This window comes from Musa acuminata, chromosome BXJ3-10, assembly GCF_036884655.1.
Source record: "Musa acuminata AAA Group cultivar baxijiao chromosome BXJ3-10, Cavendish_Baxijiao_AAA, whole genome shotgun sequence".
NCBI lineage: Eukaryota > Viridiplantae > Streptophyta > Magnoliopsida > Zingiberales > Musaceae > Musa > Musa acuminata.
The window spans coordinates 29,967,692-29,989,254 of NC_088358.1; the positions used below are offsets into that span (position 1 = coordinate 29,967,692).

At 39.5% G+C, this 21,563-nt stretch overlaps 2 protein-coding genes across 5 annotated transcripts; one reads left to right on the forward strand and one right to left on the reverse strand.

Moving 5' to 3' along the window:
* Positions 1-1,008: 1,008 nt before the first annotated feature.
* Positions 1,009-8,679, reverse strand: LOC103968804 (tryptophan aminotransferase-related protein 1-like). 3 transcript variants are annotated; one of them, XM_009382122.3, is made up of 7 exons: positions 7,659-8,672; positions 7,110-7,532; positions 6,236-6,539; positions 2,743-3,020; positions 2,349-2,650; positions 1,642-1,869; positions 1,009-1,363 (listed from the first exon to the last, which is right to left on the reverse strand). In XM_009382122.3, exons 2-6 carry the CDS (start codon positions 7,445-7,447, stop codon positions 1,682-1,684), a joined length of 1,410 nt encoding a protein of 469 aa, XP_009380397.2. In that variant the 5' UTR covers positions 7,448-7,532; positions 7,659-8,672; the 3' UTR covers positions 1,009-1,363; positions 1,642-1,681. The 3 variants fall into 3 exon arrangements, with proteins under 3 accessions (XP_009380397.2, XP_065026123.1, XP_065026121.1); XM_065170051.1 differs by lacking the exon at positions 1,009-1,363 and having other exon boundaries at positions 1,672-1,869; positions 2,290-2,650; positions 7,659-8,674; XM_065170049.1 differs by lacking the exon at positions 1,009-1,363 and having other exon boundaries at positions 1,729-2,650; positions 7,659-8,679.
* Positions 8,680-13,519: 4,840 nt separating this feature from the next.
* On the forward strand, positions 13,520-21,313 carry LOC103968805 (uncharacterized). Of its 2 annotated transcripts, XM_009382124.3 has the most exons (8): positions 13,524-14,245; positions 14,992-15,094; positions 16,018-16,389; positions 16,485-16,537; positions 17,039-17,076; positions 19,346-19,664; positions 19,901-20,208; positions 20,428-21,313. In XM_009382124.3, the coding sequence occupies exons 1-8, from the start codon at positions 13,658-13,660 to the stop codon at positions 21,014-21,016; spliced, it is 2,370 nt and encodes a 789-aa protein (XP_009380399.2). In that variant the 5' UTR covers positions 13,524-13,657; the 3' UTR covers positions 21,017-21,313. The 2 variants fall into 2 exon arrangements, with proteins under 2 accessions (XP_009380400.2, XP_009380399.2); XM_009382125.3 differs by lacking the exon at positions 19,346-19,664 and having other exon boundaries at positions 13,520-14,245; positions 16,485-16,547.
* The last annotated feature ends 250 nt before the right edge of the window (positions 21,314-21,563 follow it).

Here is a 21,563-nt window from a genome sequence, read left to right on the forward strand (position 1 = left end):
ATGAGAAAGATTATCGTTGAATCGTATTCAGAATGCAGATTCGGATGCTCAAAAGAAAAAAACATTTTTGGAGTCTGTTAAATGCTATTTCTGACATTTGTACATGTAATATAGAGAAGGAAGGTGCTGAGGGTAATCAGGTGGCCAATCATACAGTCCATTTTTCTAGGTGTTAAAATTTTAAAATAAAAATAAAGATAAAGAAATACAATTTAAGGTCATATCTTTCACGTACTCTCTTTTGTGTTTGATAACCATTAGTATATGCAAATATATGTCATTATGTTTTTCTTTTTTTGGGTCAAATGTCACTGATTTTACTATTTCCGTGTAAAGTTGCGTACATGGAACCTACATGATTTTACATGACATGAGGATGCATGAATAATATCTATCCTATTGCAGGTCCTGTCTACTAGTGAGCAAGAGATCAATGAATGGTGAGAATGAGAAGAAAGAGAGATGTCCTTGTGGCTGTGTCAGAAGGAGAGGGAGGTGACGTCCATCACAGAGCAATCTCCTCCAACTGTCCCCCTATGTTGTTTCTGGAGAAGAGAAAAAAGATTGACCCCTCATCCCAACGTAGCCTTTCGTACTGAGGCACGTCAGATACTATTCGGAATAACAAATGCACATTGCTACCTCTCACATTCCAATCCAATGATGACTCTACTAGTATTATCTAACCCAATTCAAATAATTCAGAGATACTCCTCTCTTACTTGAATCTCTCACTACATCATAATATTTCAAATAATTATGACCTAACATAATGAAATAACTAACCTTTGTAAAATCTAAGTTCTAGTTTACTTTAGATATAGAACTAAATTGAGATGTTGCAATCTCCATGAAAACAATTAGTAAAAGGAAAATATAACTCTAGTTTGCATATGAAGGAAATATTTTACTAATTATCAATCAATATCCATTCACAAGTATCTTTGTTATGGTTCTCTGAGGAAATCAATTAGTAAAAAAGAATAAAAAAAAGTGCTCATATATCAATAGAACTCAAGAAACCTAAAAACGCCCTTTATTTATATAGCTCATGTATCAATAGAACTCATATATCAATAGAACTCAAGAAACCTAAAAACGCCCTTTATCAATAGAACTCAAGAAATCTTGTGGCAGATGGAGCCAAACGTGACTCGATCTGATAATGTCAATGGTCATATATATCAAACGACAAATAAGAAGATCATCGAATCTTATCTACAAATTCAATTTACAATCCATTCCTTGTGAGAGGATGAACCAGTTCGACTAAGAAGCTATGTGCTTGAGGTTACCTTAAGTGGTTGGTTCACCTGCGACCACGCTGAAAACATCACTAGCCAAATGTTCGAACTCCCTTTCACTTGACAATAAAAGTGCAACAAAACAACTGATTAAAAGGTAGTGAAAATGGGGGGAAAAAAGAAAAGATAAGAAGAGGAACACTGGGATAATACAAAAATAAAAATAAAAATCGTCATCTTATACAAAGACAAGAGACCTAAAGGCAAAGATATATATATATATATATATATATATATATATATATATATATATATATATATATATATATATATATATATATATAAACTGAAAAAAAACCAAAGGATGAAACAGCTATGAGCTCCAAAATATACTTACAATCCACTATCAAAAACTGCAGTGGGATAGACAAGGACACTCAATGATGGAGCATTGAAAGTCGTTCGATGAAGAGGTTGAACGTCTCATCGCGATCCAACATGCTTATCCTCACGTACTTTGGTTCCACACCGAAATGCCTGCCGCTCCGAGTAAGTATGTTGTGCTTCCTTAAGAAGCCTTCACAGTCTTCGACTTCCACCTTTTCACATTTGAGCCACGCAAAAGCTATACAACACACAACAAAGATGTGGCGTTAAGCATTATGGGTATCAACCACAAGAAAAAGAAATGAATATCACAGGATGCATTAGCACAAAAGAGATGTGACGATGAACAACAAGCAAACCCGGAAAGGCTTTGTTGGGATTTGACAAAAACACTAAGATATACACTTGGAATGACTCCCTATCTTTTTGTAGTGAATACTAATGACTGCAATTTTCACCTTGGCCAAAGATGTAGAGCCTCTATCTAACATTGTATGCTGGGGCTGCTAGGAGAGTTCTGTATCTTCTTCAGATACATTATGAAGGCCAGATTTGTTGTTCTTGAATTCATAGGAATAGTAAGCAACAAATTGGTTTCACAGATGTTCCACCAGCCCCCTTCTAGTTTATATCGATTTAATTGTGATAGCGAACATACCTTTAGCTTCAAATTTTGGAAGGAAAATATGCACATTTTCTGGTACATAAGTAGCATACCAGGGTAGGTACCAGTCTTCTCCCCAGTGAACTTGCAGAGGGCCAATGGGAAATCAGGTAGACTAAAGATGTCAGACGCCTTCACTGCTTCTTGCAACATCTGCCACCTGATTGACAGAAGCTGTCGACCAAAATCAAACAACCTGTGGTTGTTCTGAGAGACTGGAAGCTCATAACCATCTGAGACTGCTTTAAGGATCTTTGCTGCACGGAGCTGTGAGTCCTTTGACACCCCAATGGTATTTAGCTCTATAAACTTGATCATCCTCTTCGCAACATTCTTGTCTTTTACTAGAGCCCACCTGCTCATTTATGCTTACAATTTTCATCACCATAACTAGATTATTAGGATCAACATGTTATACAAAAGAAAAAACAGGGGAAAGATGTCTACCCGAGTCGAGTCCCAGCATGACCAGTGCTTTTTGACACAGTAAACAGCATAATATCATGGTCTGCCGCATCAGTGATTGGAGTGTACTGAGGCCAGTAGTAAGCTAGGTCATGGATTGTCTTTCCGTTCCTAGACTTCAGGACTGCTTCCCTATTGGAGCCATCAGGATTATTCGGGGAGCAAACCAACTCTATGTAAGCATCACCATCGAACATGGATGCATCCCCAGCCCACCGGTATAGCCCTGACTGGAGGTAATCCGTGACTGCTGGATATGACTGCAATTATTTGGTAAAGTATAGTCAACATATAAATTCTCCTATTAATTACTCATGAACTTGATCGAAACAGGAAAATAAAAACAACCTAATTTAATCCATGCAAGTTTCGTGCATGACATATTACTAGTACCCTATTTCATCGGATCTATTGGAGTATAATTGCTGCATTATTTGGAAGAGAAATGAGTATCTAGTAGAAATCATTCCAAGATAGCCAAGCTATCAGCCTAACAAAGAAGAAATCCATCGAGTTTGAGAATCAAATGATCTCCGGATCCAATAGTCAAAGGTGCCAAGGTGCCTGAGCTGCTAGGTGCTCGCTAGAGCACTGCAAGACGATTGCGAATATCAAAATTAAAAAATATAATTAAAGAGAAATATGATCACCAAAATAAAAATGAGACAATACATGAGTTTAATATTATGTAATATTTCAAATATAACCACTAAAAGGTCAAATCACATTCATTTAAAGTACCAAAGCACTGCATTATCCAAATCTAACAACATAAATAACAAAACAAAAAAAGATTAATATTAAAAGTCTAAGAATTTTGCTCAAGAAAGTCAATGATTAGCCAGCTCATCATCCTCAACATCCTCACTCTTGTCATCATCTTCCTCAAAGCTGATTTATATCCCTCAAGATCTTGTTCATCTTCACTAGAATAAGTTTGTTCATCTTCGAGAATTTCAAGATAGCCTCCACCACTCAACTACAGATTTACATTTAATAATTAACAATAATATAATTTAATATTTACATGATGCTTAAATATTCAAAAACTTAGTAGCTCTTCGATGTAAAGTACCAATCTTGTAATACATTGATATACCTTGTATGTAACTTCTACATCAAACTCAACATATGAGTTTTTATAAAAGAAATTCGTGTTTAGGTGTTTACATATTGTCATGCTACGTGTAATGGATAAGAAGATTCTCATATTTTATTTTTAATTACAAAGAAATCTTTCCTTATTTCCTATAAAAGATTTTTATATTGTTTCTTTCTCTCTATCCATAATCACATATGTGTGTGCGTGTCATTGCAAGCTTTTTCTTGTTATCCATAAGTTGAAGAACTCTACCAAGAGGGTCCATTACTTTTAATGCATATAAACCATATAATTCCAAAAGATTTTCTTGTTATCCATAAGTTAAAGAACTCTACCAAGAGGGTCCATTACTTTTAATGCATATAAACCATATAATTCCAAAAGATTGTATCAACATTATATCACTTACTCTTTTGCCTTCAATATCTTTTGCTCATTTGTTTATCTCCCACCTCTCTGAGGTAATAAGATTACACCTTTGCATATAAATATTTTACAATATCAAAAATAGTGGCAAAATGAGTGACACTATATTTCACTAATCCCTTCTTATTTGTAAATTATTGCATCATATTCAATGCTGCAATATGTTTGTATATAAAGGCAATACCAAAAATTAGAGGTCTTCTTGCATTTGGAATCTTTCCAATGTCCTTTGATGTAACACCAAGATATGGTACATGGAGTCTAATATAAATGCAACCTTTCTTTCCTAAAGTAATTTACCTTGGAAAAAGGAAAAAAATAAAATTTGTGTTTAAATATATAAAGATAACATAATTAAAACACTTAAAGCAAAAATTATACCACTTAAGACATCTTTCATTGTCTGTTATATTTTGCTCTCCAATCTACTCTACAAATTGGTAAGTAATTCAAATAAACGATTTCATAAAAGAAGATATAGCAGTTGATTTTACACACATGGTTCCTAATAAACAATTATTCAAAAGTCAATACCTTTTTGTCTCCTATCAGTCCATGCATCCAACGTAACAGAAAATTCATGTTTTATTTTAACATCCTTATTATACTTCATCAAACCATTTTGTGTAATCAAACTCTTTTACAATAATGCAACTTTTAACTCATGATAACTTTTAATATTCAACTTATATCTTTCAATAGCTTTGATCATATATTTAAAGTTGTTTAAACGTGCCGCATTGAAAAGAATACATCCTTTATAGTTAACAGAAGAAGAAAGCAACAATTGAATTGTTATAACCCTTGCTTCTTTGTCACATACATCATTTATACTTATTTGCCTTTGCTCTTTTATACTTTACATGGCTTTTTCGGGTTCTTGCAATATGTACAAGTCCATTGGATTTTATGTAATTTTGACTTCTTGACAACAACTTCCTTTTCAGCATCATCTCCAAAATTCTCAATATCATGATATTTTGGTAACCATGTAATTCAGTCTTTTAGAACTTCTTCTCATTCATATATGCATCTAGCGAGTTTCACACTTTTTATTTCTGCATATCTGCATTTTTGAAGTTCTCTGCTTGATGTTGTTTTGATATGTCATCTCTAGTTATTTTCCCACAAGACATAAATATTACATTGGATCCTGTTTGGAGTTTCTTGTGGATGATTCATGTGGGGAAGAAGCAAGGGGTAGAGAGAGAAGCAAGGTAGCTATCGAGGAGGATAAGGAGGGAAGGGGTCGGGGTATGTCGTATGAGGAGAAATAGGGAGAGGTCAATAAGAGGAAAGGATAGGGGGACTATCGATTGGGCGGGTAGGAGGGAGGAGGAACAAGAGAAAGAGAGGGGGGACTATCATATGATACAAGCACCCGACATTTGGGCTCAAGTGCATGCATGGGTCGTGCCCAATTAAAGGCGTTTGCCCAAACCCAAACTGAGGTGCTTGAGTCTCGCCTTGTTCGTGCGCCTAGGCAAGCACCCTGGCACCTTGACTTCCCTTGTTGAAACACGAGAAACTTTAGAACATTGCAATATAAAACTGTAGTACTACCACAGTTAGTAGAAGTTTGTTAGTAGAAGAGATGGGAGACTGAACATGAAAAACACCAGTTAAAAGAAGTTTCTATATACATTTCTCAATTAAAAACACATGCAAATAAAAATATACAAGGAAGTCTAGAAGCAAAGAGAAGTGTTTAGACGGTTACATTACACAAAAACTATGTGTGTTTAGGACCCAGGACTGCTATCCTGACGCCTATATAATAAGCTTATATGATTAGTTTACTGGGAATTATTTGATAGAGCCACTGCCCACTAACTAAAGGAACTATATCACGATCCTCATGGTGGTATTTAAAATGACCCCAGAAAGTCTTAGTAAATCTAGGAACATCTAGACTTAGGCATATGCGTTGCATGTAGTGGAACTCACCGAATAGTATGGAACTGCAGAAACGACGCTCATTGGCTCGGGCGCATCTGGGGGAGATAAAGCATATAGAGCAGCCTGAAAGAGTTGAGTGGAACCAGTCCCAACGATGATAAAGTGGCCATCAGCTACAGCATTGCCGACGAGGTTATGGAGGCGCCGTACTTCATGGGCAAACTCGGGCTCCAAGAACCAGCACAAGTTGGTAACATCGGAGAAGTAGCTCATGGCCTGCCACCCAGGGATGATGATGTCCCCGTGCTCTCCCATCTCCTTCCAGAAGGACTCGAACATGGTTGGATCCCCACTGGGTCATTGGTTCACCGTAAAACAGTGTTAAAGTAGTGGGAAGCAACACTTGTGCAAGTCAAAGTTGAAGCAAGATAACAAGTTTCAGTTCTGATTTCACTCCCACTCCCATTTCTCGATTAAGATTCTCACAAAAAGTCCCAAGGCATGTGGTAAGAATATTGCAAACACAATCTTTGGACTCGAAAGAGATCAGGGAATAGTAAAACGATGGACTTGAAATGGTAACTCCTGTGGCCCTCAGCAATAACTGCTTTTCAACCGTAGGAAGCACCACTGTGACCTAACCAGAAAGAAGATGATGATAAAAAGAACAAAACCGGAAAAGAAATGCAATCAAATACTAACGCGATCGGACAATGCCAACAATCACATATTTCACAGGATTAAAGTATAAAATGAAAAGGGAACTTTCGTCATCGTCGTCTTCCTTTTTCTTAAAGAAGCCCGCGGCAAAAAGGCCGACACAGCGGTGCGCTGGAGAACAATTTTCTGTTCTCATTTTCTGACCCATTGCATTCATCTAATAAAATCAAACTATGTAAGTAAAGGCTGCGAAATCACTCACTGGTCGAGATTAATGATGGCATCCTTCGAGGCAGGGCGCTTTCCGGATGTGGAGCTCACGCTAATCTCCTCCGCCGACACCAGCTCCTCCGCTGTTGACTGCTGCTGCGGCGCAGCCACGACCGACTTCTTCTCCTCCGCTACAAGGATGCTCCTCTCTGCCTTGCAACTGGGAGTTCCCTCGCCCTCATATAGCGAGGCGAGTAGGGCTATCATGACCAGATTTAACGTAAGGGATCCGAGAATCAGGAGCACCCATATCCGTCCCGGATGACGCAGCACCCGCCTCTGGAGAGAGGACTGGCTCGGTCTCGGCCACTTGTTCGAGACCTTCGGCATTAGAGTATGCCGGTCTCTCAAAACGCAAGCTTCGGATTGAAAAGGGAGGCGTTCAGTGGATAGCAACAGCGTGGAAACGCCTACCCTGATCGAGAGCAAAGGGGGTGCCCAGTAAATTCCGACATTTGAGAGAAAATATTAGAAGAAGGGATGCTATTGTTGCATACACCGACCCTTTTGGACTAGTTTAGGGAAGATTTATGCTACTTACCTGTCTTGGTTCTAAAGCGTCCTCGGTTGGCTTCCTTATGAGACATTTTATTGCACCCCTTTCCTTCCTGCCTCGCTCTGCTTTAAAGGAAGGCTTTTTGGCTTTGGAGACGAGGGACTTTCTCGATCTTTTAATGTTCTTGATGTGAACCCTCCGTTTTCTCGCTTCTTCCCCAACCCCCACCTTTCCCCTACGTTTTTTTTGTTCTTTTTTGTGGTGGAAGCGCATCAACTCAGAAAGATCGCTCCATCCTCAAGAAAGATGTCGCCTTTTTCTCTTCTAATGCTGATTCACATCAATACGACTCTGCTTACTGCGTTAAAAATGCTCGAGAAGTACTTTGATCGAGTACTTCCAGAGCTCCCTCTCTTCCTTCTACTTTTTTTTTCTCTCTCTATAGATAAAAAGGATAGAATGAGGCTACGAGCCGACTGATTCTTTGAACCGAAAACTCAACTATCTAAAACATACGAAAAATATGAAAAATCTACGAGGGATAAGAAAAAAATATCCACGAGAAATCCCCGAGGATCTCGACTTCCGCTTCGCAGCTACCAGCGGCTACAAAATCTCGGTTCCAGCACCACGCAGTTCGTCGACCGTGAGATGACAACGGGCCGGGACAAGAGATTGCGATGATAAGGGAAAAAGATCTGCTAATCCTGCTGATGCTGACAGTGCTCTAGCCTCAAGGAAATCGTTTGGGTGGCGAGAAACATCCTCCTCGGTCACTCCAATCTCTTCAAACTTTGAAAGTTTCCGACTGACACACACACACACACTCTCTCTCTCTCTCTCTCTCTCGTGTGGCGTTTCCTCTGGGAAGCAAAACATTAAAAAAAAAAAAAAAGGAAAAAGCGGTAGCCTTGGGAAGCACGGAGCACAGCGGCCGGATGGGAGTTCCGAGAGCTCGGTTTTAATGGAGTCAAGGCCTTTCCCTTCCTTCTTGCTTATTCTTTGAGTCCCTCCCGCTGCAGCTTTTAATTATTTTCATAGACGCTGGAGATCATTCGTACAATGAATGAATGCAGACGATGAGCTCTTCTATTTCCAATAGTCCATCGGATGGTGATGCAGGCGAAAAGATGATGGGTCGGAAGAGAATAATGATGATGATGATGATAACAATAATGATGATGATGACGAATGAAGGAATTGAGATGATTGAACGTTGTGATTTTTCTTTTTTGAAATGGAATGTTATGATTCGAAGGTCCCGCAGCGCATGACAAGCCAAGGGAATGGTAGTTCCCTGAGAGGTCTCTGTCGTCTGAAGTCAATGGCCGAAGATGCAGGCCTTTTCCCTAGCCGAAATTTATGCTACTAGCTAGCTGAGCAAGGCATGTTACGACGAGGCCGCTTAGAAGTCACCACCTAGATCGAGGGAGGGCCCCCACCGACTGGTGGTGTACTGGCGGCTGAAGCAGTGACGTGGTACGCGCGGAGAGAGCCACATGCAAAATCCGTTGCCGTCATTGATAAGCCAGCGAATGAGCAAATAGATTGAATGATAAGATAGATGTTCTTCTTCTTCTTTACCGATAGAGATTTCGGCTTCTTTTCTATTTTTCCTCAGGGCAGATTCATGGGCAATGGCCATGCCAGATTCAGATTAATTCATTCGTCACCTTAATAATTGCAGGATGGGTAGAAGGAGAACACATTGTCAGCTCACAGGGACCACGAGGACGATTGTAAGGAAAACTCAGTGTAATCATTTGGCCAAGAATGCGACCATAAGCGTGGGTCCGGATCATCCTCAGAGAGAGAGAGAGAGAGAGAGAGAGAGAGGAAAACTCAGTGTAATCATTTGGCCAAGAATGCAGCCAAAAGCATGGGTCGGGATCATCCTCAGAGAGAGAGAGAGAGAGAGAGAGAGAGAGCATGCACTAAATTCGTGGGACGAAGGATCGAGTGACGAGGGTGTTGTGGGCATCCCGTTATGGGCGACGGAGCAGTAACGTGATCTTTGGAATCGCAGGAAATGGGCAAAGGGAAAGATGCAACAAGCATGTTGGACCAAGAGAAAAAGGGTAGCCCAGAAGCCAACCCTTAGGACCACAGCACCACGCAAAGGGTCATCATTAAAGCAGGACCATGAGAGGACTGCACATCCCCTGCACGTTGCACTGCCTTCGTGGTTGGTCGCCTCCGGTTCACGTGAACCTTGGTTTTCTACAATTCACACGCATAGAAAAACTCAAGTGACATCTTTCGTTAAGTAATTAGCGTTTGTCGTTTGTTAAGTAACAAAGATAGAAGGCTCGTAATGACTGCTGTAATAGCCAGCCATATAGTTTCCAACATTTTATGCCTCGAGTGTCATCTTTTTCCATCTTAAAGACGTAGGTAGCTATTGGCACAAAACAAGCTCTCTCCAAACGTTGCCTGTGACATCTCCAAACAACAACATGCCCAAGTCTGCCTCGTGTTTCCTCGATCGATGTCGATACCCGCTCGGCTTGGCCACCGAGTAACAACATCATCACACAAAAGCTGTGACGACCTCGGCCACGAAGTAGTTCGGTAAGCGCAATCGTGATCATGTTTGGGAAGCTTCATCCTTCTAACGTAAGAGTTGTGGTCATCTCGGTCACGAAGCGATTCCACGAGTACAACTGTGGTTAGCATCCTTGTAGCGCAGGGGCTATAGTTATCTCGACCATGAAACAGTTCGATAAGTGTAGCTGCGGTCATAACAATGATGAAGCAGCATCCTTTTGGTACCAGAGTTGTAGCCTTATCGGGCAGCTAAGGTCATATTGGCCACAGAGATCATGAAGTAGTTCGATAAAGCACAGTTACGATCAGGTTGGCCACGAAGCAACATCTTTCTCGCTCAAAAGCTAAGGCTATCTCGACCATGAAGTAGTTTGATGAGCGTAGCTGTGGTTGTAACGACCACCTAGCAACATCCTTCCAATCAAAAAGACATGGTTTGCAAAGTGTCTCAAATATTTGATGTAATCAAATCAGTCATCTCTAAGTTGAATTTGACTATGAAGTATCTAAAAAGTTAAACGGAGCCGAATCCAATTATATAGCATCCTTAGTCTTCCAACGTGATGAGTTTGACTATTCATCACTTATAATAAGTTAAAAATACCCTGTTGACACCCACCATTCATAATGTGACAAAAATGTTCGTTGGAGGTATTATGTTTTAACATCCTTTATCTATTGAAATACAATAAAAGAGAGATGATAAAAGATAATTGAGATATAGACATATGAATGTCATATCGTTGTACACTTAACTTGCATATCTAGTAATAGTGATCCTTTACGTAATGGCAGAGGGAGTCAGCATGACTTGGTTCGATCTCGATGCCCAAGATCATCCATGTCGATGCTCGGGGCAACGGAGATCATCGTCTGGTGAGGTCGGGCTTGGGCTATGGCTTCAAAGTCTGGAAACTCCACTTGGCTAGCTGCCTGCCTCTTTATCACCGGTCCCTGCACACAGGTCGGGGTCGGGAAGGGGGCTCCCGATTTCAACTCTTCTGAAGATTTTGTTAGAACTGGGTGGAAAATGAGCAAAAGACCATCTATTGTCGCCCTTGTGATGAGTTTTTATCCCTTCGCCAAGGAACCAATCGTACCTGTCATATTTATGATTGCCGACCCTCCAGGCGGCGGACTTATTCTTGGGGCGGATGCTGGGCATCTTCGGCATCACAATGTTGTGCAGTGGTGTTGTACTCGGTGTCATCCCGACCTTTATAGGACAGCGTTGTACTTGGTCGGTACCGTCCTGATCTTGGCGGGATGGCGTTATGCTTGTTCAGTGCTGACCCGATCTTTGTGGGACGACGTTGTACTAGGTCGGTGCCGACCTGGTCTTTGTGGGACGACATTGTACTAGGTCGGTATCGACCCGATCTTTGTGGGACGACACTGTATTAGGTCAATGCCGACCTGGTCTTTGCGGGATGATATGGTACTCGGTCGGTATCGTCCCGGTCTTTGCGGGACGATACAGTACTTGGTCGGCGCAGTCCCGATCTTTACGGAATGGCACGGTACTTGATCGGAGTCGTCCGACCTTTGCAGGACGGCATGGTACTCGGTCGGTCGTCCCGATCTTTGTGGGATGACACAGTACTCGGTCGGCACCATCCCGATCTTTGCGGAACGACACGGTACTCGATTGGCGCCGTCCCACCTTTGCAGGACAACACGGTACTCGGTCAGCGTCGTCCCGATCTTTGAAAGACGGCACAGTACTCGATCAACACCGTCCTGATCTTTGTGGAACGACATAGTACTCGTTCGGTGTCGTCCCGATCTTTGCAGAATGGCACGATACTCGGTTAGCGCCATTCCGATCTTTGCGGGATGGCACCGTACTTGGTCGGTGCCATTCGACCTTTGCGAAACAACGTTGATCGAGGGGTTCGGTCCGATATAGCTGTAAACAATGATTGGAGGCATGTTACCAAAATATGCCCTACTAGTCAAATAGAATGAGTAACCCCATGATCAACTTAATGGTACAATCATAATTCCTAGTGTTGTGGATAACTCTTCACGTCCAAGTAACATTCAAAAATTTTGTAAAAACGCTCTCACATATCATCAACTCCCTGCTTAATCCCTACGATTACCAAGGCCATTTATAAAAGAGTCCAAGGATGCTAATTCACATAGAATTATCTAAATTCTTCAAATCCTAATTTATTGAGTTACGTAATAGAGAAATCTTTCTCGACTATACTCTCGATATATATATATATATATATATATTCATAATGTTTTATCCAATCCACTTATCTTCGAGTACCAAACTTGAACTCAAACCAAGATTGACATCGTTAAATCGGACAATCAATATGAAATATCAGTAATCTTGAACCTCAAGGCCATCTATCAGTGAACTATCTATCGCAAGTTACGTGCGATATCAATTATAAAACAATGCATTTGTGAATATTGTTCACCAGAAGGTGGCCTTAATCCATATTCATAAATACATGACCTTAGCCTTCAATTGGAGCTATGGAGTCCGATATAATCAACGGATGAACTGTTTCAAGTCTTCCCGTCCTAAATCTGAAGGATCTTACTTCTGGTCAGGCTTCAAGACTCTGTGTTTCGTTCCATGGTAGTGGTCTCACTGGAAATGCTCGACAAAAAACACTTTCTTTGGTAGCGATTAATTACTAACTTTAGTTTCATTAAAGATAAAATAATAACATCATTTGCTATTGGTAGTAAGCAAGTAGTAGTCGCCTTCGATCTAAGGGCTTTGTATTTATTATGTAGACGGGTTACCTAACAAGTGCCCCATTTCTAAATACAAAGGGCAACTCATACATTCAATTAAACAAATGTCGCTCTTGCTCCAGGAAAAATCTGGCCACCAAGCAGTCCGAATTTTCCTTGTCCAAATCACGGATGTCGCAGTCATGCGGGGTTCGTGACAGCTCGCTCAACTCCCTCCGACTCGGTTCATTCCTGACGCGCATGCCAAGCGTGCTTTCCGTGTCACATCTCTGAGTTGAACTCTATATTTCCTATTATCTAAATGAATCAAATCTGCACCCTACGAGTCTATTCCGTGATGTAAAGCCACCGTCTCGGTTGAAATTTACGCTCGACGGATAATTATATATTTATTATTTTTTATAATTAATTATAATTAATATTTTGATCGTTATTTTTTAATATGATAATTTAATATTTAAAAAAATATAATTAAAATATTTTATTTTAATAAAATATAAAGTACTTTTCTAAAGTATATTAACTAATTAAAAAAATTAATCTATAATTAGCCCAGGCCTCAACTCAGATGAGCGCAGCCCAAACTCACAAAGATTAGTAGGGTTCAATATTACATGAAAAATGAGAGAAAAATAACAAACAAATAAAAAATCTGATCTTTTCGCCGTTGTCATCTCGACGAGTGGTCGAAGAAATCGCCCGTTCTCTCCTCTCCATTCTGTTTTAGCTCCGGGACAACAATTCACGCCAAAACCCTCCATCTTTCTCTCGCTATGGCTGCCTCCTCCTCCATGGTGGAAGTGCCCATCTTCTTTGCGCGGAGGACCAAGACCAAGGCCAGCTTTCACTCTCTTCCTCTGCCTCCCAAATGGCATCCCCTGCTCTGCCACGGCCGATTGCGAGTCAAATCGCCGCTCCGTGCTCCGATTAGAAACCCACGCCGCGAATTCATCAGAATCATCTGCGGACGACGACCCGCCGCTGCTTCGAGGTCTCCCCCTTGTTCATTCTCCTGGGACGGGAACAACCCCTTCGGTGGCCGCCTCTTCAGCTCGATTCTTGAGACCGTCACTGGTGCCAAGTGGCCGTCGATTGCGGCCGTGCTCTTGGGAGTTTTTCTCACGGTCGCCGACCCATGTGCCGCCTCCTGCGACTTCCTCCATTCCGCCTCCTCTTGGCTCCAATGGGCTCCGTCGTGCGCGGACGTCAGCTCCCTGTTCGGAGCTCCAGCCGATGTCTTCCGAGAAAGTGATGGCTCCTTCCTCCTCATCATGGTGGGATCCTCCCTGGCAGCCGCGCTGCTGGCTGGACTTCTCCCGGACCCCGTTTTTCGTGATGATGGAAGCCAACCCTCTCTTCGGGTCTGTTACTTCTTTGGATAATCCCATTGACACTTACGAGTGCTTCACCAAGTGATCTTCTCGCCTTGTCCTTTGCTATTCTGAACTTTTATGATCAAAAGCTTATTGAGACTTTGCACAGATTGTTGTGCTTCGACACTGATTGATTTTTGTTCAAGAGGTTTCACAGTTTATCGAATGTAAAGACATCATCGCAAGAGTCATTAACACGATAATGTCACTAGTAACGAACCTATTATTGCTTGCCCCTTTCTTTCTCTTGGCCCTTCAACCTTTTCTTCCATTTTAAACAACTTAGTTATAGTTTATGAAAGCAGGTTATTATGCTTGTTCTTCATTTTTGCAGCCATTAATTTGAATCCCCAGAGGTTTAAATTCAGGAACCTACTATTTTCTTGTTTTTGCTGGTTGAGTTTATGAATGACTCCTGCTCAAGTTCTTGATTTTCTCGGCATTATTTTTTTTCACTGAGGAGACTTAATTGAGCATCAATTTGGATCTCTTATACGTTATGAACAAGCACCTGCCTTTGTTCTATATATTAATGGCACCATTAAATGCTGAATTTGATGATCAAAAGCAGCAGTCCTTATGCTTTCTGTATGCGAAATTAAGGACATAGCTTGACACGTTTCGTGAAGCTTGGAAAAAAAAAGTTATTATCAACATTAGCTTGTTTGGTGATGCTTTAGAGTTTCGGTTTCCTTCACAACCAATTGATGTGTTTGCTATAATATTTTATGTAGGTTCAAAATTTATGCAAGATAAGATCACTTCAAAGAATTTTTGATCAATTCAGTCGAACTCCTGATATATACACTACGGTGATCTTGAGTTATGTGTTAGCAGGTAATCATACACAACCATGGTTTTTCATGTTTACTTACTTACCTATATGTTAGTGTTTGGCTCCTACAAGCTTAATTTTGGATATTTGTCTTATAGTTGTGCACATTATGTTACATCTATAGGCATGCTACTTGTGTAGTCTCCCAGATTCTCTGTGAGAATTTTGTGCCTTGTGTCACAAAGTTGAAGAATTTTCTAATTTCTAGATCTGTGCATTGGTGCTCTATTACTTTGAAAATCATGTAAGATAAGAGGGTTTTTTTGTGTCATTTACATTTTTTTTTTAATTCTTAAGGCAAAACTCAAAGGCTGATGAAAGAACCATGCTTGGCAATCAAGTGTACGGTTTTTTTTTCTTTTTAGAGAGTAGTTATAAAATTTTAAAATTTTTGAGAAACAGAAAATTTTTACTTCCAAATGAACGATCTTTTTTCTTTTTAGAGAGTAGTTATAAAATTTTAATTTTTTTGAGAAACAGAAATTTTTTACTGCCAAATGAATTAAAGAAAAATCCATCCTTGATGACTGGTTACATGTCAATGATAGAGAGGTTGCAGATTCCCTCGGCCTGTTAGAACATCGTTTATTCATCCCTTTCCAATGGTGATCATGAGATGCCTTCTTTCTTTGATCATGCCTCACTCATCCTTCATCCCTTCTCTCATCCATATGATGCTCGCCAAAACATCCTTTTGTTGCCTTTTTGTTTTTCAAATTGTCACTGAAGAAATGACCACCTGGCATGAACAATACCGGAAGTATTCAAAAACTATCAAAAGCATTTTTTGAAAAGTGGAGAAATAAAATGAAAATTCTTGGGAATAGCCCTTTAAGTGATAAAATCCACTTATGCCTTCTACTTTTACTTCTGATATATTCATCTTGTGTCCTTGAGGCCTTTTGTTGTCTTAATTTCTTTGCAGATGTATATGCTAAACGGACTATCTTCGTCAATCAGCTTGGTGCATCTGGACGTTCTTCTGTTTATGGAAGACGAATTGGCTTTCAGCTGAATCACCGCAGCCATATTTCAACAAGAAAGAAGCAACATGGGCATTATATGAAGGCAGTTGCTACTGTTGATTCAAAATTCTTGGTTTCTCCTTCCAGTGAGAATACTGATGAACATAATGACAACTTGCCCTGTAGTTCTATCTCAGTTAGCAAAATGTTACAATCTTCGACAGAAGAAAACACCCCTGAAATAGATGAGAGGGAAAAGTTGAGACGAATGAGAATCTCCAAAGCAAATAAAGGGAATGTTCCATGGAACAAGGGAAGGAAACACAGTGCAGGTAGTAGTTTTAGATATTATACTACATGTGATCCTATCTGCCTTCTTGTTGAAATGCATCTGCCCTTATGATCCACTTATTCAAATGGATAACAGAAACTATTCAGCGAATTCGAGAGAGGACCAGATTAGCAATGCAGGATCCCAAGGTGATGTCATGTAAGAACTAATAAGAGTTTCATTTACCACTTATGAACTAATTGCTATTAGTGGTAGAAAACTTCTGTAAGAAGGAACTGTAGCTATAAACAAATACCTTTTCTTTGATGACATTCACGAAACATTTTCAATAGAATTTTATGTTTACATAGTTTTTTGTACTTTTGAATCGTGATGTTTATATAAAGATTAGTTGGTTTGAAGATAATCAAAATATCTGAAAAATATGTTGTATTTGGGGAGTTTTAATGACCATAATATATCATGACTATGTTGCGAATGAGTTAAAACTCTATCAGAATTCTTACAATTGCTTTTGGTCTTCTCTTAAGTTGTTACACCCAGTTTTGTGCTCTAGGATCACGGCACATTTTGTCCTGATTTTATGGCTCTTCATATGCCAGGATAGTGTTTATCTTCTATGTACTAACGTTCTCTGTATGTTACCAGTCATGATCATATTTGGTATGAATGAATGAATTCATGTGCAGGTCAGGGCGAAGTTGGTGAACTTGGGACGTGCTCAGAGGTCTGTGGTCCTTCTTAAATTTGATCAAAATTTGAAGCAATAATTCTTTATTACACTAGATGTCATCAATAATGAATATTCCTTTTCTATACTAAAATTGTTATGGTAATTATGGCCTCTAAGATGTTTTGAAAATTTAAAAATTCCTGTGCTTTTTCAATTGATCTGTCAATTGGTTAGATATGTGCTGTATAATCTTACTTTACAAGAAATTTTACCTCATCAGAGTGTTTCTTTCTAAGAAAATAATGAGACTATTTGAATGTGACAACTGCATTTGGAGAAATTTTGTTGGAATACTCTTTATAAAAACAAAAACAATTTTAGGAGTTTCCTAGAAGATCTTACTTGATATCTTGATATGGAGGAATCACACAGAGTGAATTATGATTTTAGTTGCGGAACCCAAGATGGGTTACTGATGGCAAATAGGTTTATTTTAGACACACAGATGTATTTTCATTATTCCCCTTATATCTCTAAAGTCTTTGATTCTTGCTCCATTACTTGGATGAAGAGCTGAGTGCATGTTGGATCATAGGTTACTTGAACCCATTATTAAATTGGATTATAATTATCAAAAGCAACATCAGCTGAAAGAATTATGTAAATATTCACAACTTCTGTGCAAGGAAGAGAATGTTGCGGAGATAGGAGTTTTAAGGTGTATATAAATTTCTCATGTTTTAGATTGTATCTCATTTAACATGGAAATCATCAAAACCCTCTGCATTCCTAAGAGTCTGACATGATTATGATCTTTCTGGTTGGGCATAAGTAGTTGACTTGTACCCTGTCCTCCTCTGGATGGCTTTTTCCTCTCTACAAATGGGTCCCAAGGATACTCCAATAAACAATTATAACCCAGATAACAGTTATGACAAGATGTTATCATCACTTTATCCCACTTTGAGTTTTAATTATATTCATGTTGGGTCAGATAATTGCAGCTGATTACGACAGAAAATAATTATCATTATTCATCAAATAATTGGTACATGGTACATGCCGATCAAGTATCAGGATATACAATCTTACTTCATCAATTTTTTTTTCTCCTTAGAACGGCAGTTGTTGCATGCTAGTGGATTACTGATTATCTTGACCCATTTAGATCTGGATGGTTATCCTGAACCATCATGAGAGCAGGGAATGCCCTTTTGCGTATTGGACTCGTATCGGGTCAGACCATTATATACCGATTAGTACCAAGATACCGACACATGGTACGCCATGTGTATCAATGTTTCGAATAGGAAGAAGGAGAAGAGGAAGGGGTGATGGAGGAAGAGGAGGAAGAAGAAAGAGGAGGAAGGAATAAGAAGAGGTGGTGGAGGAAGAGAAGGAAGCAGGAGTAAGAGAAGGAAGAAGTGAAGACGGTGGAGGAAGAGGAGGAAGGAGGAGGAAGAGGTATTAGGAGAGGAGGTGGAGGAAGAGGAGGAGGGAGGAAGAGGAAGGAGAAAAAGGAGAAGAGGATGAGGAAGCGTATCTGTCATTTGTGGCGCACGACAGGCAGTTGCATGAGGTGAAATGGGAAAGGGCTCACGAATGTGAGCCTTAGACTGTTTGTTAGGTTCGGACTGGCCATCTTGAGACAAAGGTTGTCCACGTACTGATTCATGCCCGGACCGGTACAACCCACCTGTTTTGTATCGATCTGCATGAAACGTCAAACCATGCTTGTGAGTATTATTAACTTATTCATCACATGGGTTCATGATAAGGATCTGTCTCTCTCTCTAAAACAATAACATTTAAGGTTGCTCTTATATATTTTCTTTGTGTATATATATGCAAGACTTGAATGTCTTTTTGCTAATGGCCATCATGCATGACTTGAGAAAAGGCTAGTTAGATCTATCTGGAAATACTTTTTATAGTAAAACGAGGATTATTAATGGTTACTGCCATTAGGGAAAAGCCAAGTATGATTGAGGTGTTAATAATATTAGCAGAGACAATAGAACCGGCTATGAAGAAAGAATAATGAAAAAAGTAGTCAATCCTTCATTCGGAGGAGTATAATAATATTGCAATTTTTGGTGGATTCTGTGGAAAGTTCGACAATTTATCCCACCCATCTTGTGCCTTCTCATAATTTGCCTGGTTTTCTATGTTGTTGTTGTTCGCATATATATATATATATATATATATATATATATATATATATATATATATATATATATATATATATATATATATATATATATATATATATATATATATTGTGTGTGTGTGTGTGTTTTATTCTTCTATAAAAATCATGCAGTGAGGAGACTAGGATAAAAATTGGCATAGGAGTACGTGAAGGTTGGCAGAGACGGCGTCAAAAGCTGATGATACAGGAAGGCTGTGTTTTTGAGTGGCACAACATAATTGCAGCTGCTGCCAGAGAAGGTTTTGCTGGTGAAGATGAGCTGCAATGGAGTTCATACAAGATTTTGAGCGAACAGTTACAGCGGGAATGGCTGGAAAGCATTGAGAAGAGGAAAACAATGCCTAGACCAAAAGGTAGCAAACGAGCACCAAAGTCACCTGAGCAACGAAGAAAGATATCGGAGGCCATCTCTGCTAAGTGGGCAGATCCTGTAATATCTAATTTCTCCAGTGCAAAATACATATATATATTTTTACAAAATTGTGGTCACGTTATCACAATTTCTTTACAAAATTGTGGACACATTACTGCACATTACCATAGTACAAGCAATTAGCATCAGCCATAAGTAGAGGTGTACAATTATTATACCACTGCTTAATCTTTTTATTATCCTAATCAAACTTCCACTGGATTTTGTTTGACCCTTTTCTCCATATATATCAGGAATACCGTGACCGAGTTTGCAGTGCACTTGCTAAGTATCATGGCACAACTGTTGGAGCCGAAAGAAGACAAAGAAGAAAAGTAAGTGGCGGAACTCCTTTGAGAAGGAAACCTGAGAAAAAGATATTTGCAAAATCCAACAGCATTAGCGATGAAGCAAAAAGCATCAAGAAAGTAGTATCTAAGCGAAAGAGAACTCCATCATATAAAGACCCAATGGCAAGTTCCAAACTGGAGATGATAAAGAAAATTAGAGCCCAAAGAGAAGAGATGGAAATTAAGAAACGAGAAGCTACCGAAAGAGCAAAGTAAGTCCATCTCGCGACATACTTGTAGAGCTACATATTATCACATAATTGCTCCTGCATATTTAAAATGACTTCGGCATTCTTGTCTTTTTGTGATGTAAATGCAACTGTTTTATGCTCATTTGTGCTGTTGTGCAAATGTGAAAGTTGAGCATGGTAGTTTTTAGGTGTAATTATCATGTTTATTGGCATAACCATATATGTTTACTGGATGAACAGGTTATTAATTGCTGAAGCAGAGAAGGCTGCGCAGGCCCTTGAGTTGGCTGCACTGACAAACCCTGTTGCACAAGCTTCACTGTTGGAAACCAAGAAGCTGATTGTCGAGGCAACACGGTCCATTAAAAACATAGAGCAGGGGCAATTGACATCACAGGGTACACGAGGTCAGACATTTTCCGATTCAGTTAGACCTAATAATCATTTGCAGAACAGTCCAGGAAATCTTAGCAGTCCGAAGTGGCCAAGCAAACTTGTAAATGGAACTCATCTTCTTTCTTCCAGTATCAGTTACCACAGGGACTTGGATTTTGTTAACTTATCACCATCAACCCAGGAAACCTCTAGCAATGATTCATTTTTGCATGATGAGTTTTTGATGAGGAAGTCAGTGATGACAGACAACCAAATGGTTTTCTCTAAGGTTGGTGGCTCCATCAGATACAAAAACCTCAAATCTGAGGAAGAGGAATCAGATATTTCTGAAATAAAAAATAGTGAGACATCTGGATCATCGTTATTGTTAAAGAAGAATTGGGTTCGTGGGAGATTGGTCGAAGTGGAGGAAGAAGATGATGTTTCAAAATAAGGTGGCGTGGTGCAAGACAAGCAAAGGTTAGCATGTCAAGAAACCAAGCCTTATTTCTCTTTGGTGTAGTTTTGATTCTCGGTCTGTTGGAAATACATTTACGAATGACTGTATATGAAACTCACGCCATCAATTGTTGTGTTGTAGATGTCAAGCCCAATAAGGCAGTCAATTTGCATGATAACAAGATCCTTCACCGAGAGGGAATCTTATTAGACCAACTAAAATGTTGTTAGGGATGGTTGTATACACATTAGATTATTATGTTTAACAAGTAGCAATACAGAATTTCCTGTTTGCAGTCGGTTCACAAATTTCTGTGTTGGTAAGTATAGGCGTTATCAAATGAACATTATACCTCCGAATGCACCTTAATCGGTTTGCTGCTTGATGAAACTTTAAGACCTTCTTTCTTTTATTTTTTTTGTTGTGTAAGAAGAACTCCGCAGCTTTCTGGGTTGGTACTTTCCCGAAGCAAGTATATATAAATTGGTATTTGCTTTAGTGAGATAAGTCATCCGAACCTTTTAAGTTGCATGAAGACCAG

What these genes read in the sequence shown, in the direction of transcription:
- LOC103968804 (XM_065170049.1), bottom strand. Translation starts at nt 7,447, where the DNA reads ATGCCGAAGGTCTCGAACAAGTGGCCGAGACCGAGCCAGTCCTCTCTC. An exon ending in GCCATCATTAATCTCGACCA is followed by an intron (nt 6,540 to 7,109) that starts GTGAGTGATTTC and finishes CCAATGACCCAG; the next exon opens with TGGGGATCCAACCATGTTCG. An exon ending in CATGCTGGGACTCGACTCGG is followed by an intron (nt 2,651 to 2,742) that starts GTAGACATCTTT and finishes ATAAATGAGCAG; the next exon opens with GTGGGCTCTAGTAAAAGACA.
- LOC103968805 (XM_009382124.3), top strand. Translation starts at nt 13,658, where the DNA reads ATGGCTGCCTCCTCCTCCATGGTGGAAGTGCCCATCTTCTTTGCGCGG. An exon ending in GAAGCCAACCCTCTCTTCGG is followed by an intron (nt 14,246 to 14,991) that starts GTCTGTTACTTC and finishes TATTTTATGTAG; the next exon opens with GTTCAAAATTTATGCAAGAT. An exon ending in GGGAAGGAAACACAGTGCAG is followed by an intron (nt 16,390 to 16,484) that starts GTAGTAGTTTTA and finishes AATGGATAACAG; the next exon opens with AAACTATTCAGCGAATTCGA.